Genomic DNA, 17,581 nt, shown 5'->3' with positions numbered 1-17,581 from the left:
AAAAAATCAACAGCACGCAGAACGAAAAAGTGTTTTCACATATTGTTTAATTATTTATCCATTTATTTCACTGACAATAGGAGGAATAACACATCTATCACATACTTTTAACGAAAAGCAGAGCCCTAATAGAAACAATAGAGGAGTTCATTTGTGTAACCTCCATTTCATGACTGTCCGACAGAAAGTACTTGTCTCCCCACAATTATGCCTGCTAAGAATCTTAGAATTTGATTCTACAGCAGAATCCATTAACACTGCGATTATCGTCGAATCCGAATCGTGCTCCCGCAGTACTGTTTGTCCCGACGATGAAAGCCGGAGAGATGTGTCTAATAGCAGATCCGAGCGGAATGGAGCCGATTTCAGGACGGAGAAACTTTAAGCACTTGGGAATCTCGCCGGCACGTTATCCCATGTTTACATTTGGGCCACTTGCTTTCTCTCTCTCTCTCGCTCTCTTCCTCTTCCTCTCTGCCGACCTCTGCCACTGCCGGAGCCGCTTCGTTTAATGGCTCTAAAATCACGAGCAGCCAGCAAAGCAAAGAGAACCCGTCTGCGCGCCGTGGGGAGATAATCGGTTTGCGTCACGAAGTTCTCGGCAGGTGGCGGCACAAAGAAATCCATTTGCGTGCCAAGTGGGCACTGCTAACCCACTGCAGAGCGGCCTGTTCTTCCCGGGAAGGAGCTGGCAATATTCTTTCTGCTTCTCTCTTTGATCCCACCAGCTGTCGAGCTATTCAACGCCCCGACGCGTGTCTGAAAGGAGTTTTGCTTTCCCTGAGACGGCAGAAACAAGGTGTTTCTGCGTTTTACACAAAGCTTAAGCTTCATTTGAATGAATCCGAGTTCGCAGCGGCTGTATCTGCGTGCGCCTTATGCCCACTGAAACAGCTTTGACTAATTTTGCAGGCTTTAGGTATCTAATCGTGCGATGTTTCCGCTCGGATACCTCGCATTATGTTTTTCGCCGTGCTTCAGCCGTGGAGTATCGCGCGTTCGTGGCATGATGAAGTGAGTTACTCAACTTATTAGCCGCATTTACTGCGCATTTGCACGCTCTTGACATATTAATGTGCTTTCAGAGGCTTGATGAAATTAGATAAGTAATAAATTTTCATTTCTGTTTTACACAGCACATGCCAAATCTTCACAAATAAACAATGCATCAGGTTCGATTCCATGGGAATAATTATGTCCCAGAACGGAAAGAGGGTCAGTATTTGTCGTAATATTATCTGTATGTTATTGCAGATCCAATTTTCAGCTAACAGTGTATGTCATCAGTATGTGTCATGCAGACTCAGCGTCGTTATAACGACACACATGTCAGAGTTATATTGTAATATGCGTTCTTATAACTACGCTGAGTCTACATGACTACCTATAACACACTGATGATAGCTGCACCCTTTGTTGAAATCTAGATCTATAATAACTTACAAATTTCGAGATTTTAAACATGGCTGAAACAGCAACTGTTGAAATTCTTCACGGTAAATGATAACGGCCAAACAGCTGCAGGGTAAAGATTTATTAAAATCCTTGACCATGGTTTCGGTATATATAACTATACCTTCATCAGAAGTAAAATACACTAAAGTCCCATCCTGCAGTGGAGATACGTAAAATAATTGCGCCAAAGACGTCGTCAGTAGTTAAAACATCATCTCCATTTATACATCATAATTATGGACAAAGGGTCGATGCGAACACAGCATAGCATCATTACATCATTCACAGGCGAAGTAATTGTAATATCTCTTTATATTCGATGAATTATTCTGATACAATTCTACCCTTGAATGACATTTACTAATTTTCTATCTTCATACTCACAGAATCCATTCGCAAAGTACACTCCTGGAAATTGAAATAAGAACACCGTGAATTCATTGTCCCAGGAAGTGGAAACTTTATTGACACATTCCTGGGGTGAGATACCTCACATGATCACACTGACAGAACCACAGGCACATTGACACAGGCAACAGAGCATGCACAATGTCGGCACTAGTACAGTGTATATCCACCTTTCGCAGCAATGCAGGCTGCTATTCTCCCATGGAGACGATCGTAGAGATGCTGGATGTATTCCTGTGGAACGGCTTGTCATGCCATTTCCACCTGGCGCCTCAGTTGGACCAGCGTTCGTGCTGGGCGTGCAGACCGCGTGAGACGACGCTTCATCCAGTCCCAAACATGCTCAATGGGGGACAGATCCGGAGATCTTGCTGGCCAGGGTAGTTGACTTACACCTTCTAGAGCACGTTGGGTGGCACGGGATATATGCGGACGTGCATTGTCCTGTTGGAACAGCAAGTTCCCTTGCCGGTCTAGGAATGGTAGAACGATGGGTTCGATGACGGTTTGGATGTACCGTGCACTATTCAGTGTCCCCTCGACGATCACCAGAGGTGTACGGCCAGTGTAGGAGATCGCTCCCCACACCATGATGTCGGGTGTTGGCTCTGTGTGCCTCGGTCGTATGCAGTCCTGATTGTGGCGCTCACCTGCACGGCGCCAAACACGCATACGACCATCATTGGCACCAAGGCAGAAGCGACTCTCATCGCTGAAGACGACACGTCTCCATTCGGCCCTCCATTCACGCCTGTCGCGACACCACTGGAGGCGGGCTGCACGATGTTGGGGCGTGAGCGGAAGACGGCCTAACGGTGTGCGGGACCGTAGCCCAGCTTCATGGAGACGATACCCCAGGAGCAACAGTGTCTCTAATTTGCTGGGAAGTGGCGGTGCGGTCCCCTACGGCACTGCGTAGGATTCTACGGTCTTGGCGTGCATCCGTGCGTCGCTGCGGTCCGGTCCCAGGTCGACGGGCACGTGCACCTTCCGCCGACCACTGGCGACAACATCGATGGACTGTGGAGACCTCACGCCCCACGTGTTGAGCAATTCGGCGGTACGTCCACCCGGCCTCCCGCATGCCCACTATACGCCCTCGCTCAAAGTCCGTCAACTGCACATACGGTTCACGTCCACGCTGTCGCGGCATGCTACCAGTGTTAAGGACTGCGATGGAGCTCCGTATGCCACGGAAAACTGGCTGACACTGACGGCGGCGGTGCACAAATGCTGCGCAGCTAGCGCCATTCGACGGCCAACACCGCGGTTCTTGGTGTGTCCGCTGTGCCGTGCGTGTGATCATTGCTTGTACAGCCCTCTCGCAGTGTCCGGAGCAAGTATGGTGGGTCTGACACACCGGTGTCAATGTGTTCTTTTTTCCATTTCCAGGAGTGTAGTTTCATACAATAGCTATGCCATGAGCGCATAATTATTCTTTGTAGTACTCTCTCTGATGGTTGTTAGAAAAAAGCTTCCGAGATTGTCTTCGTGCCGATTAACCTGAGCATTTTTTGAAGAAGTGTAATCTGAATATTGAGATTTATTACAAAAGATAACTGATACTAAATTGTACGATTAAAAGGGAAATATACATATTGCCCCTTCAGACAAAAGGTGTGCATTTGACATTTGAGAATTAATGATATTCATCGATATATTGGGTAGTTGTTAATCAGAAGGGAACTTCCGAAAGACTGGATACGAACCTGCATTTAATAATCCAAGAGCTCCATTACTTCTTCGGAAGCTTAAACTTCATCAAAGCCAAATATCCGCCTGATGTGAGGTTTCCCGACTGATTATACAACGCTCCCAAAAATACGAGGCATTTTATTTGTACAGATTAGCAGACTGCCGCAAAGCACGAGCCTGCTTCTAAGAAGAATCATCGCCTGATTTTATTGTAACAAGTAAAATTTCGAATCATTTTGAGTGACTAAGCTATGACTGTGTTTCCTATTATGAATGATTGATTGCTCGAACGAATTGAGAACTACATAACTACATAATTACATAGATAGGAGGAAAAATTACATAATCATTACTGTGAATAACTTACAAATTATATTACGAACTATCCTGACCTTCTTTCTGTCCTCAAATAAAGTATTACTGAATCTTCTATCTGCTTTAATCCATTGAAGAATGACTGTAATGATAATCCAAATGTCTAGATCGAATCCTAAACTTAGCATTCATTGATGATGCACTTTTTAACTAGCGTGAAACGAAGGTATGGGCTTTACGCGGTTCATTTAAACCTGGGCGACTAATGTTTAATTATTCCGTTCTTAATAATCATATAGACATTAAATTCCGTTTAAAGAACAGTACTGAAATATCCAAAAGTGTCTGCGTCTTGACTGACAAACTTCTATACGCGACTTCGCCCACCTAGGGCTGTCTCACATACACTGAGGGAAAAAAATGCCGGATTTAAATGAAACGAGTAAAGGACATGTCTTCGTCTCACTCTAATTAAAAAGTGCACCATGAATGAATTGTAAGTGTGGGATTCGATCTAGAAAAATTTGCATTATCGTTAGAGTCATTCTTGAATGCATTAACGCAGATAGAAGAATCAGTAATTCTTCATTTGAGGACAGAAACAAAGAAAAGTGCGAGGTCATCCACATAGGTACTAAAAGAAATCCGATAAATTGTGGGTATACGATAAATCGCGCAAATCTAAGGACTGTTAATTCGACTAAATACCTAGGAATTACAATTATGAGCAATTTAAATGGGAAAGATCACATAGGTAATATCGTGGGGAAGGCGAAACAAAGACTGCCCTTTGTTGGCAGAACACTTTAGAAGATGCGACTAACACACTAAAGAGACAGCCTACATTACACTTGTCCCTCCTCTGCTGGAATATTGCTGCGCAGTGTGGGATCCTTAGCAGGTAGGATTGACGGAGGACATAGAAAAAGTGCAAAGAAGGGCAGCTCGTTTTGTGTTATGGCGCAACAGGGGTGAGAGTGTCACTGATATAATAAACGAGTTGGGGTGGCAGTCACTGAAACAAAGGCGGTTTTGTTTGCGGCGATATCTATTTACGAAATTTCAATCACCAACTTTCTCTTCCGAATGCCAAAATATTTTGTTGACACCCACCTACGTTGGGAGATATGATCATCGTAATAAGATAAGAGAAATCAGAGCTCGAACGGAAAGATTTAGGTGTTCCTTTTCCCTACGCGCCATTCCAGAATAGAATGGTAGAAAAGTAGTATCAAAATGGTTCGATGAACCCTCTGCCAGGTACTTAAGTGTGAATTGCAGAGTAACCATGTAGATATAGATGAAGATGTTGTGTGACATAAGCGATAGTTGGTATGCGTGTTTCTAAATTATCTATAGAAATTTCCCGCCAGTCGCATAATAAGGTTTGCTCTAAATACGCGCTGAAATGGTCGTGAGCGTTAGTTACCTTTGATAATGGACGTGGTGGGCTGATGTTAGACCAGATGCGTTTAAGCTGAAGAAGACGGCATTATCAATACGCCAGTAAGTTTGAACGAGATCGAGTAATAGGGGTACGAGGAAGTGGATGCTCCTTCAGCGATACTGCAGAAAGTCTTGGCAGGGTTGCAGCCACTGTTGGTGGATGCTGGCACCGGTGGCCGCGAGAGGACACGGTCGCAAGAAGACCGGGCTCCGAATGGGCGCTGTGGAGAGCGTCGTGTTGGTCGCACCGCCTCTGGCGCAGCGTCCTGCACGTGCGGCAGCTGTCTGAGCAGCAGCTGCGACCACAATGACAGAACCAACTGTTACAGGTCACTCACTTCAAGGGCAGCTCCCTGTAGCGTGCGTTCCACTGACCCCGAACCATCGCCATTTGCTACTTCACTGACGTCAAGAGAGAGGTCATTGGAGGGCAGTTGGAGGCCTGGAACCAGCGAGTGTTTTCCCACAGGATAACGCTCGTCCGCATACCGTTGTTGTAACCCAGAATTCTCTACAAAGTTCGGATAGGTTGACTTCGCTCGATCACTAGATCTGTCTCCAGTCGAACTCATATCGGATCTTATCGGACAACTCCAGCGTCATCCACAAACCTTTCCGTGTGTTGAACTACCAAGTGTAACAGGCACGGAACTCAATCGCACAAACCGACATCCCTAACTTGTGTGACGCAATGCATGCACATCTGCATAGTTGCATTCAACATTCTGGTGATTACTCCGGTTATTATTTCAAATTTTTCTGCGCACTTAAATACTTGCGAGTTACATTCACAAACCTATTACCGAAATTGTATTAGTCCACATTAATTTTTTTGAAATTTTTTTTTCAATCAATGTATATTTCTGGCATCTCCTCCCCCTCACCTACATGAACATCATAATCCCCAAGGCACCTAACGGTGTGTGGAGGAGGGTACTTTCGGTACCACTATCTGATCCCTCCACCCCTGTTCCACTCGCAAATAGTGCGTGGGAAGAATGATTGTCGGTAAGCCTGTGTATTGGCTCTAATTTCTCGAATTTTCTCCTCGTGGTGAACACGCGAGATGTATGTGGGCGGAAATAATATGTTATCTGACTCCTCCTGAAAAGTGCTGTCCCGAAATTTCTCCGGTATTCACGGCGCCTCTCTTGTAACGTCTGCCAGTGCAGTTTATAATCTCCGTAACGGTCTCTTGCCAGCTAAACGATCCGGTGACGAAACGCGCCGCTCTTCGTTGCATCTTCTCCCCTCTACCAATCCTACTTAATAGAGATCCCATATAGATGAACAATACAAAAGAACCGGACGAACAAGCTCCTTATAAGCCACTTCTTTCGTGGATGAGTTACACTTCCTTAAGATTCTTCCGATGAATCTGAGTCTTGTGTCTGCGTTTCCCACTATCTGTTTTATATGGTCATTCCACTTAAGGTCGCTCTAAGTTACGCCTAGGTATTTTACGGCAGACTCTATCTCCAGCAGTTTTTCATCAATAGTGTAACTGTACAGTAGTGGATTTCTTTTCCCCCGTATGCGCAATACGTTATACTTGTTTACGTTCAGGGTCCACTGCCAGAGTCTGCAGCATTCATCAGTTCTCTGCAGGTCGTTCTGCAAATTCTTACTATCTTCTGGCGTTGCTACTTTGGTATAATCAACTGAACTATCTGCGAATAGACTTAAAGAGCATCCGACGCTTTATACTTGATCATTTACGTACACTGTAAAGAGCAGCGGTGCTATAACACTTCCCTGTGTTATCTCGGATATCACCTTTACGTCTGTCGATTTATTTCCGTTAAGAGCGACATGTTGAGTCCTGTCTGCAAGAAAGTCTTGAATCCAGTCGCAGGTCTGCTTCGACACTCCGTAAGCTCCTATTTTTTTTCATTAAACGGCACTGCCGGACGGTGTCGAATGCCTCACTGAAACCAAGGAACACGGCATCGAAGCGGGAGAGTGTTTGGTGTCGTGCAGGAGGACTCTGAAGACCGCATTCTGGCTCTGGGGTACCCAGAGGCCGCTGGCATGGGCGGCGATTGGCCGCCATATTCTCTGGATCTGAACCATGCGACTCCTCTTTGTGGGGCTATGTTAAAGACAAGATGTATAGCAAAAACCCCAAAACCATTTCTGACCTGAAACAGCCGTTCTGGAGGTCATCGACAGCTTCCATGTTCCGACACTTCAGCGGGTCATGCAGGATTGAGCTATTCGTCTGCGTCAAGTCATCGCCGATGGTGGCAGGCATATCGAACATGTCATAAGCTAAATCTGAATATATCTAGTGAGGTTTACATGTTGAATAAAGTGTGTGCACGCCGTAGTTTGTAACCAATTTACTTTTTTTTGAAATAGTTTAGTAATTGTATCCCAATATCTCATGTTTGCCTCATTACGTCCTCTTCTATCTGTACTCTACACTTTTGAAGCCCATAGCCAGCTGCTCTTAGTGTTATTCGCAAATGAAGGGGGGAGAGCCTCTCGAGTATAAGCTATCAGCGAGTGTCGTGTCAAAGGTGCCTATACGTCTTATGACTAAAACGTAGTAATTGCCTCGAATAAAACAGTGTAGTGGCAGTTGTAAATCTAGCGTTAAATAGTTTGTTAAGGCCAGCAGTTAACATATCGCAGCTGTATTAAGCCATGTAAACTGTTAACGGCTAAGTACTGTAAGCCAGCGTAATGAGTACTTCGAGTTTTGCCACTGAGTAGAGTAGACGTGTAGAATCTGCCTCACGTACTGTGCTGTCAGAAAACTGACGACTTTTACTGATATACGTTACACCAATTTAGTAATAATTTAGCACTAGACGTGGCACATGATTTGCGTAATGGTTTCTCCTGTAAGACGGAACAATAATGTGTAGTTACAGTTACAAGTATGCCTAGTGATTCCGTAGTTTGACTACACCCGACGATGAAAACTAATATTCTCCACTCATTGTGTCAGTTCCGCCGCTGTCGGAGATGGCAGGAAACTCTCGGTTTTACGATAACAATCCTGTGAACTCTGTAAACATTAAACGATTAAGAAAACTAAGTAATGTAGTGGAGAACTGATTAATCGAAAATAAATTTCTTTTTCTCAAATTTTCATAGGCAGTCAAGGTTTTCCTGATATGCATCGACATAATTAAATAATTAAAGATATTTTTTTTTAACTGTTGGCTTGTGTGCATGACGCAGTGCGATGAGAACATGAGATGACGCTCGGTCCTGTGTTGCAGGTGTCTGAAACCGGGAGCAGCGTGGAGGACGGCAGGAGCGGGTCGCACGTCCACCCTGAGCTCATCACCAGGTGAGTCCAGTGACCCAGTGCACACCCCGCCCCGTCTGTTCGTCTGCATTCCTGCGTACACGACACTTCTGCCGGCTTTATACGCTAACAGCCATGCTCTCACCAACCTTTTCATACTGACAAGTTTGGCTTTGTTAAGATGTCGTGGTAAACACTGTACTTAGGTAGCAATTCTGTTGTAACCAGTACCTGAGTATGCTCGGTGGTCAGCAGAAATTACATTTTATTGCTATCAAGATCATTAAATTTACAGTAAATAATTATAGATGGCTGTGGTTCCCTCATCCGAGCTTGCCAAGTCTTGCAAAAAGTGTAAAAATCGAAAATGTAGATGACCATTCAGTGACGTGAAATGAGCTACTATATACATTAATGGACAGAAGTGGTTACTGCATGAAATTTCTATGTGGTATAACTGTTACACCTAAACCTATGTATCCAATGGAACCCCATACCATCACGCCGGGTGATACGCCAGTATGGCGATGAGAAATAGACGCTTCCAATGTGCGTTCACCGCGATGTCGCCAAATACGGATGCGACCACCATGATGCTGTAAACACAACCTGGATTCATCCGAAAAAGTGACGTTTTGCCATTCGTGCACCCAGGTTCGCCGTTGAGTTCACCATCACAGGCGCTCCTGTCTGTGATGCAGCGTCAAGGCAAACCGCAGTCATTGTCTCCGAGCTGATAGTCCATGCTGCTGCAAACGTCGTCGACCTGTTCTTGCAGATGGTTGTTGTCTTGCAAACGTCCCCATCTGTTGACTCAGGATCCGAGATGTGGCTGCACGATCCGTTACAGCCATGCGGATAAAATGTCTATCATCCAGACTGCTAGTGATACGAGGCCGTTGGGATCCAGCACGGTGTTCCGTATTACCCTCCTAAACCCACCGATTCCATATTCTGCTAACAGTCATTGGATGTCGACCAACGCGAGCAGCAATGTCGCGATACGATAAACCGCAATCGCGATAAGCTACAATCCGACCTTTATCAAAGTCGGAAACGTGGTGGTACGCATTTCTCCTCCTTATACGAGGCATCACAACAACGTTTCACCAGGCGACGCCGGTCAACTGCTGTCTGTGTATGAGAAATCGGTTGTTTACTTTCCTCATGTCAGCACGTTGTAGGTGTCGCCACCGGCGCCAGCCTTGTGTGAATGCTCTGAAAAGCTAATCATTTGCATATCACAGCATCTTCTTCCTGTCGGTTAAATTTCGCGTCTGTAGCACGTCATTATCGTGGTGTAGCACTTTTAATGGCCAGTAGTGTCTATAGCATAAGTAGCTAACATTGTACTCGCTCACTTCGTTTCTAATCTGGGAACTTCCAGTTTCCTGTCTGATATCTACCTGGAACCTGTTAAGGGCCAGAACAGAAAAATCTATTCAGAACTCCAGACGAATAGCTACACTGGCACTAGAGCGTACCACGAAGTATCAGGAAGACATTGAATCCCATATTGTTATTGCACGCTTCTGTAAAACAAATGTCTTTATTACCTCAGCCTCATTTGACCACAAGACTATGTCATCGGACAGCATCGAGTGAAAGTGAAATTGTGCAAAGTACGCTGCCACTCCATTGTGTAAATCATTGCAATGAGGGAAATTTTTCGTTATCTTAATCTAAGTGATGAAGGTGAACTCAATGTGTTAGACAGTTGGATGCACAGGATTTTTGTACACAGAGACGTTAAATGTGTGCCTGTTGATACCTATTTTTTTTTTCATTTGTTTCTGCCTGGACATACATGGTATGAGTTTTTGCAAATATCACTGAAGAAAAAACTGCCACCAGCCACACTTTTTGAATGACTGATTTATTTCTTCATAACCAGTTTCAGACCTGGGGCCATCGTCAGACACAGAGAGCATTTCTTGTACAAATTTCATGTTTCTTTCTTTAGGAAGAGTTTTTCTCTATACAGTGCAGTGTAGGGGTATCATAATATATACGGATCATGCTGAACGTAAGCTTGACTGAAGACATATCAGAGATAGTACAAGTCAGGCTGGAAACTAGCTACCGGGAAATAAATCGTTCATTGAAAGAACGTGTCTGGTTGCGGATTTTCTTCAGTGATACCTGCGCTGACAAAATAATAAGTTTTTATAATGTTAAGAGCTGCGAATGGAACTTCTGAGGTATGGAGGAGGAGTAGTGATAAGATAACTACAGAAACGTTTTGGCAAAATAGGGACGGGTGAAGATCCACCTACGGAATGGAATTTGCCATATATCTGCTTCATATTATAAAGAAAAGTTGACAAGAGGCTGTGCACAAAGTACACAGGAATAAATGGTATCCCGGCAAGACCTAGGCTTTTTCTCTGTATTTTGAATAAAAACCAGAAAGGAATGTGTCAGCTTTAAGTTTTAGACAAGGAAGATCATGTTTTCATAACATTCACTATATCAGATAGTGTGGAAAAACCCAAGAAATAAAAGTAACTACGTGTACATCACCTTTGCAAACCTACAACAAGCGTATGACAATGTCCGTAGAATAAAATTACGGGACGCAATGAGTAGGTTTAATGTGAGAAAAAATGGATTAACCTCATTTAAAAGTAATACAAGGATACAAAAGCATTTTTTTTTCAACTGGAAACAGGATTACCCGAAGTATTTTGTTTCGTAAAGGTCAAAAACAATATTGTGGAATCTCATCTACTCTTTTTCACATTTATTTCGAACAGGTGCTGAATGGCTGGTACAGGAAACGTTGACTCCCTTTTATTTGCGGATGAGCAGCTAATATTCTCTCGAGATGTTAAGTATATGGAATACATGCTGAAAGAGTTTAAAGTGGAGTATAACAAATTGTATTTGAGGATAAATCTGGACAAGATGGAACGTAGGAGTGTGGGACAAGATTTGGTGAAGACTGACACAAAGGAAGGGAACATAAAATCCTGCAGAAACTACAAATATTTTGAAACAATAATAGATAACTTCAGTGCTTGTGGTAATGACATTAATTCCAGTAATTCCAGAATAGCGATGGCGACGGGACCTACTTAATCTCTGCATGGAATACTAAGGAATAATAAGATTCCACAGGACACTATGGTGGTTCATTGTACGTATATACTGTTGGTATTTGTTTGTTTTGTAAAGTTGGAGTTAGTATTATTCTGCCTCCTTCACAACTGGAAAATTGTTTATGCCATGGACTCAGTTCTGCTACTTCTCGCAGCTAGTTTGTCCGACAAGCTGTTTTTATAACGTAAGACATTACGACCACAGTTTTAGTTTATTGTTTCAGTCATTGTGTGAACTAAATTTTCGAAACTCGATATAATGTCAGAAACACTGACTGCCAATGCTGATACAAAAGAAGAACCATTAATCAAGGGATACCTCCCACAATTACGTTTACTTTTAATTATTTGTCATAATTACCAAATATTAAAATATTTATTACAACACTAGACAATTGTCATTTAGAACGATGGCGTTGACCTCTGCGCCAGTGTTCCCCTACAAAATTTGCATAAATCGTTAATATATATCACTTCATGAATACAGGAGTTGTTACAGTAAAACATTAGCGGCCTATTCAGTAATAGTTGATTACATTTAGTCGAAATATCACATGAAACTTACACGATTTCGTGCCTCGTCACAAAATGGTTTCTTACATTAGCAAGAAACAAAAGAGAAGTGTTCTACCCTTTTTCAAAAGGAACAGAGATTACAATTACGTGCGCAGATCATATTAGCCTATATAGTCTTTGTGGTTTTTCTGCGAATTTCATTACGACGTCAGTTTTGTTAAATTTACGAAATTCTTCAATATTTTTCTTTTCACGTTATGTGACGTACCGCCACAACACAATGAAAAAACTATTTGACAGTGCGGTCGTGAGTATAGTTTATATAAACTGAGATGTGGCCTCAAACAAGGAAAGCTTGACAAAAAATTAGTACAGTGCAATTGGACTATAAGAGGTCCTGCAGTTCACGAGGAAATAAAGGGTATGAAATGATGAGGTAGGGAGGCGAAAGGAGACAAGGTGCTCCATAACAAAAACTACGGAGGATAGACGGTTTAGTGGGACAGGAAACGCTTAACCATAGTTGACAAAGGAAGATTTGGTACTAAGAGCCACCTCGAAGAAGATGGGAGAAATACGTACAGGAAGCAATAGAAGACAGAATTCTACGACCGGATGAGTGGAACGAAAGTGGCCTTTGGAGGGGGAAATTGGCTATGGATGTGTAACTCACAATGATCTAACTATGTAAAGCGTAATTTTTTAAAATATTTTGGTGTTTTAAAAGTGTATCTACTAGCAACTTATGTTCAACATTAACCATCCATTGCAGATTATTTAATTTTAAAACCTTGAACATGGCTGGAGGCAGCAACTGTAGAATGCCATACTCGTGAGTTCGAGGTGAAAAAGAGCCAAGTCAGTTGCAACAGTACAAAGGTTTGATAAAACCCCTTCACTTAGGTTTCGACGTCTTTGAAAAGTCTTCTAGTGAGTTCATTAGATGCACTTGAGAAGCACTTTCTACTGACAGCCAGCAGGATATGTCATGATTTTATTATTATGGAGGTGTATTTTATCTTAGTTTGTCCCTCGTGGCCACATTTTTAAGGTGCCTCTACAGCATTATGTAACCAGTGTGAATCAGTGATTATTCTGAAGACGTTTTTAAATGTGTCGAAACCTAAATCGAGAGTTTAATAAAAGTTTCTCTATTCCAACTGTTTATTTTTAAGTAACATTTCTCGATGTATGTATGTATGTAGAAACGCTTCAAAATGAACAAAATATGTTCGAAACGCGTTGCATTATGTTAGATTAAGCAGAAAATAAAAAGTGACTGGTAGCAGAAACTTGAAATAAATAATGTATTTCACCTGATCCTCACGAAAATTATTTAATGTTTTGATGCTGTTGTTCTCCTATCGACAGTAGCTAAAAACTGAATTTAATCGGTCTTAAACAATGGGAAATGCATTTCTGAGGGGCTAGATACTGTGGTTGACAGTATAGATTCGTATTGTGGTGGAGACGTATCCAACAGTTCGTCATTGGTTCCCGGATACAGTTTCCTGTATGTCCCCAAATCACTTATTACTCTTTGCGGTGTATACAATTAGATATCGACAAGATGTTAAATCTTCGTGCTTGTTCTTTTACATGCCTAACGCCCAGGTAGGCAGATATATCCTAACTGCCCTCTTCAAAACACTGCACAGAAGTCAGAGGCCGTCTGCGCAGACACGAATGTATCGGGCGCGTTGGGGAACCGCCGGAAGACACGCCGCACGGAGATCCACTGCGGAGGGCGGCGCAGCCCGCAGAATATTTGCTGTGCGCCGTTATCTCACACGCGACTTACTGCGAAATATTTCCGCCGTCCCTACAGACAGAAAATACTTTGTGAACCTCATTTCCCGGTGATAAATCACGGACGGCAGGGACGAAGGGCGCCGGCCGTGTAATGCATTAAGTCCGCACTGCGTCTTTATAGCATCGTGATGGATGATCGGTTCGGGAGTTCCAGATAAACGAATAAGAAGCGGAGCAATTCCGGAGTGGGGTTATCCCTTAAAGTTTAATGTCGGCTGCCCCTCAGATGACGCATAGCCCGCTCGTGGCGAACAGGAAATAGTCGTTTCTTCGCCCGCTTGGCTTCCTTCCAGGTAAACTTTTTTGCAACAATTCTGTTCGTGCAGTACAACGGACTCGCCAGTATTTCATATTCCAACGCGACTAAAATATGCAAGTTTGTCATTTTAATAACGACAGTCTATAAATGGAAACGCAGATTAATTTTTTTACGAGTATTCGCTCCGAGAGATAGTCACTTCCGCTACAATTGTTGCTTCGTTGTTTTCTGTAAGATATCAGTGTGGCTTCCACAACCAGGGAACGGAAATAGATTCATATTGTGGTCAGGGTTAAGAGGTCTGACCATACGAGTATACCACACCAGTATACCATGCACCCCCGCGAAAATGAACCACAAAATGAAAATTGCTTTTTGCTATTCATTCAGTTGTAACTAGTGAGAACCCGAGTCTTTAAAGAAACAGTTGTAAGTTTCCGATTTCTTTAATGATATGTTAACGTGTTAAATGCACAGTGTGTCCAGTTCCGTTCATGAGATCACCATATTTATTGAAAGCAGTCTCCCCCTGAATCCAAACTCAACTGTTTTAAAAGTGTTTTGAAACAGTCACTGTAGTAATTTTGTGAAGTTGCATTTAATACCGCTGTACAGTTTTGCTGGATGTTCTCGAGTGCTTCATTGCCAACTTCAATTTGGGAAACAACTGGGAGTCGGCTTGGCCAAACCTGGTGACTCAGGACTGTGACTCATTTGCTGGCCAAAAATTCGTGCAGTCTTCGCTTTGTTTGCTGCGGTGTCGCCATGGAGCAGGAACCTGCCACTCGATATTTTTGGTCGAATTCCACGAATTCTCGACCATAAACGCTGGGAGACGCAAAAAAACTTGGTGTTGCCTCGCTGCTCCTCGGGCGATTTCCCGACAAGTGACAGGCACATACTGATACGTGCGCAGCCAGAATGCCTGCTGCAGCAGTGCTAGCGCTTCGATTTTCTACACATCTATTTCTGAAACTTCGATAATCGTAATGCCACAAGGCGAAAGGAGATAGTATTGCAGTTCGGAATTTCACGCAAGCAGCCCTAACGAGGCTGGGACACACTGTGTATGTGATGTTAAGCATGTAGAAGAGAAAAAGATTAGAAACTACGTTTAAAGTTGAGTGCTCTCTTTCTCAATCACTGGAAGAGTATGTCCTGGATGATTTGCGTTACATTTTCAGCAAAATATAAGTTTTCACGCATCTCAATGTTTATAGTATCATACCTGCTGAACATATGTAGCAAGAGGTTAAAGTTTTTCAGGTACATTCAGTCCTATATGTGAACACTGTCAGCAAAATGTGTTGCGAATACAGCTAATATGCCTGATGCTGTAGTTTGAGTTCATGGAGAGCAAAAATGTAGTAAGCGATAAACTTATTTTCTTTCATCATCTTGTGGATGCTGACCACGAGAAAAAGTTTCATAAAGTGTTGAAATTCTGTTTAAAGTTTGCTGCAAGTCGCTAAGTGCTCTCAGTGTCAACTATTGGATGAATACAGTTATGATATTTCGCTGCCCAGAATATATACAGGTATGTAGGTTATAACGGTAACACTTTCCTTACTGTGTTGAACGTTTCACGTAATATTATGCCTCTTAAAGAGTAGCTTATGCTAGCATTTTAAATTTTTGAAATTCGATCCCTATCTATAAGAAATAGTCAAAATCAGATTTTTGTTGCCTGTGGAAGGCGTTAGATAGACAACTGGGCCAACTTACGTGCCCGGGGCTAGTCGCTTGGTGATACAGATCTTACAAAAGTGAATGCAGGTCTTCTGCCATCATCACGAGCACCAGCACCACAGTTTTAAGCCATTTGACATCCTCTGCTGGCCAATGCTGCCCTACAGGTTTTCCAACAACCACGGTCTTTAGCGACACACACATCTGTCTTTAATCTCCATGTTTCCTAATCCAATCCACTCATCTCCCATTAGTTCTCCGTCTACCTCTACATCTACACCCAAACTCTGCCAAATTAATATGAAAAGTTTTGGAGGAGTTACGTCCCACTGCACTACGCATAACAATTTCTTCCCCATCTAGTCCCATATGGAGAACTGCAAGAATGATTAAATTTCTCTGTGCAAGCCTACGGGTGCGATACGTATGGAGCTGGAATGTATTCCTAAATTCCTTACTTTACAGTCTTTCTTGAAACTGTTAGTCCTATTTGGTATGCGCCCCTCACACTTGAGCTGTACTCGAAGACTAATCACTTTTTTCCCAGCATCCTAGCAATGAATCCAAGTTTGCCTCTTGTTTTACGCACGACTGAGCCTATGTGACCATTATATTTCACATCCCCATAAACTGTTACACTCAGCTATCTGTATAAGTTGACTGATTCCAGCTGTTACTAAGCTATATTGCTTTCATCGGACATAACTTTTCTGCGTTTTGTGGAAGCCACAATTTTCGACTTGTGAACATTCAAAGCAAGTTGACAATCACTATTTCTAAATGTTGACAAGACCTAAGAAAATCTCTGTATCAATCAAACGAGGGCTCGATATAGATACAGACTACTAGCTCACCCTCATAAGATCAATCAACTCAAAACCAAACACATATCAAGATCCGAGCGAACTAATGCCAATTCTGACACAATAGAATTAGATAGCGCCACTCGCAAGTTTACTCAAAAGCCGACAGACAACAGGTGAACAGCTGGAGGGACCCCCAAGGAAAGCTCAAACACACAGCGCAGCGAACCATGATGAGCACAAACACGAAGAAACACTCGCGGTAGAAGGTTGATGCGGTGGGGCGATCGAATCGAGCGAGCTCTACAGAAGAAAGTACTTTTCATAAATCTGTATTTCAAACATTAGAAGGACGTATAGCATGGAGGAAACTTATAACAAAAACTCTCAGACATATCAGACGCGACCATCACGTAAGAAAATTAGAGCAATTTTCGGAAGAATGTTTCTATGAAATACTAAAGACTACTCATACTCAACACTCAAAGATCCACTGGACATGTTTGTGTTTCATGGGTGCAATGGCCATGGCCAATCGTGACAACTGCAAATTACACAGGCATTTTTTTTTTCAGCCTCCGATTGTTCGCGAAATGGAAAGCTCAGTGAAAATCAAAAACTTGTTTTATTTGCAATATTTAGCTGCACATTCCAACTACTTCTCTTCACAGTGGCCGCTCCGATTCAGACATTTGTCATAGTGTGGTACCAACTTTCTAACACTCTCGCCCAGAAGACAGCAGCCTGTGCTTTCCAACAATTTCCTACTCTGGACTGCAGCTTGCTGTCTTATGCCAAAATGCTGTTCTCATAACCAGCG

General features: G+C 42.9%; 1 protein-coding gene across 2 annotated transcripts in view; it reads left to right on the top strand.

The window, feature by feature from the left end:
- Positions 1–17,581, top strand: part of LOC126355952 (neprilysin-4-like) — a 693,674-nt gene that overhangs the window by 439,806 nt on the left and 236,287 nt on the right. For both annotated transcript variants that reach the window (XM_050006541.1, XM_050006540.1), the window contains exon 2: positions 8,553–8,623. In XM_050006541.1, coding sequence (XP_049862498.1) covers positions 8,553–8,623 — 71 coding nt within the window. The remainder of the gene's footprint in view (positions 1–8,552; positions 8,624–17,581) is intronic.

The sequence above is a fragment of the Schistocerca gregaria genome, chromosome 3 (genome assembly GCF_023897955.1).
Source record: "Schistocerca gregaria isolate iqSchGreg1 chromosome 3, iqSchGreg1.2, whole genome shotgun sequence".
Lineage (NCBI taxonomy): Eukaryota > Metazoa > Arthropoda > Insecta > Orthoptera > Acrididae > Schistocerca > Schistocerca gregaria.
Note: the sequence above shows the minus strand (reverse complement) of the source record. Positions and strands in the feature narration are given on the sequence as shown.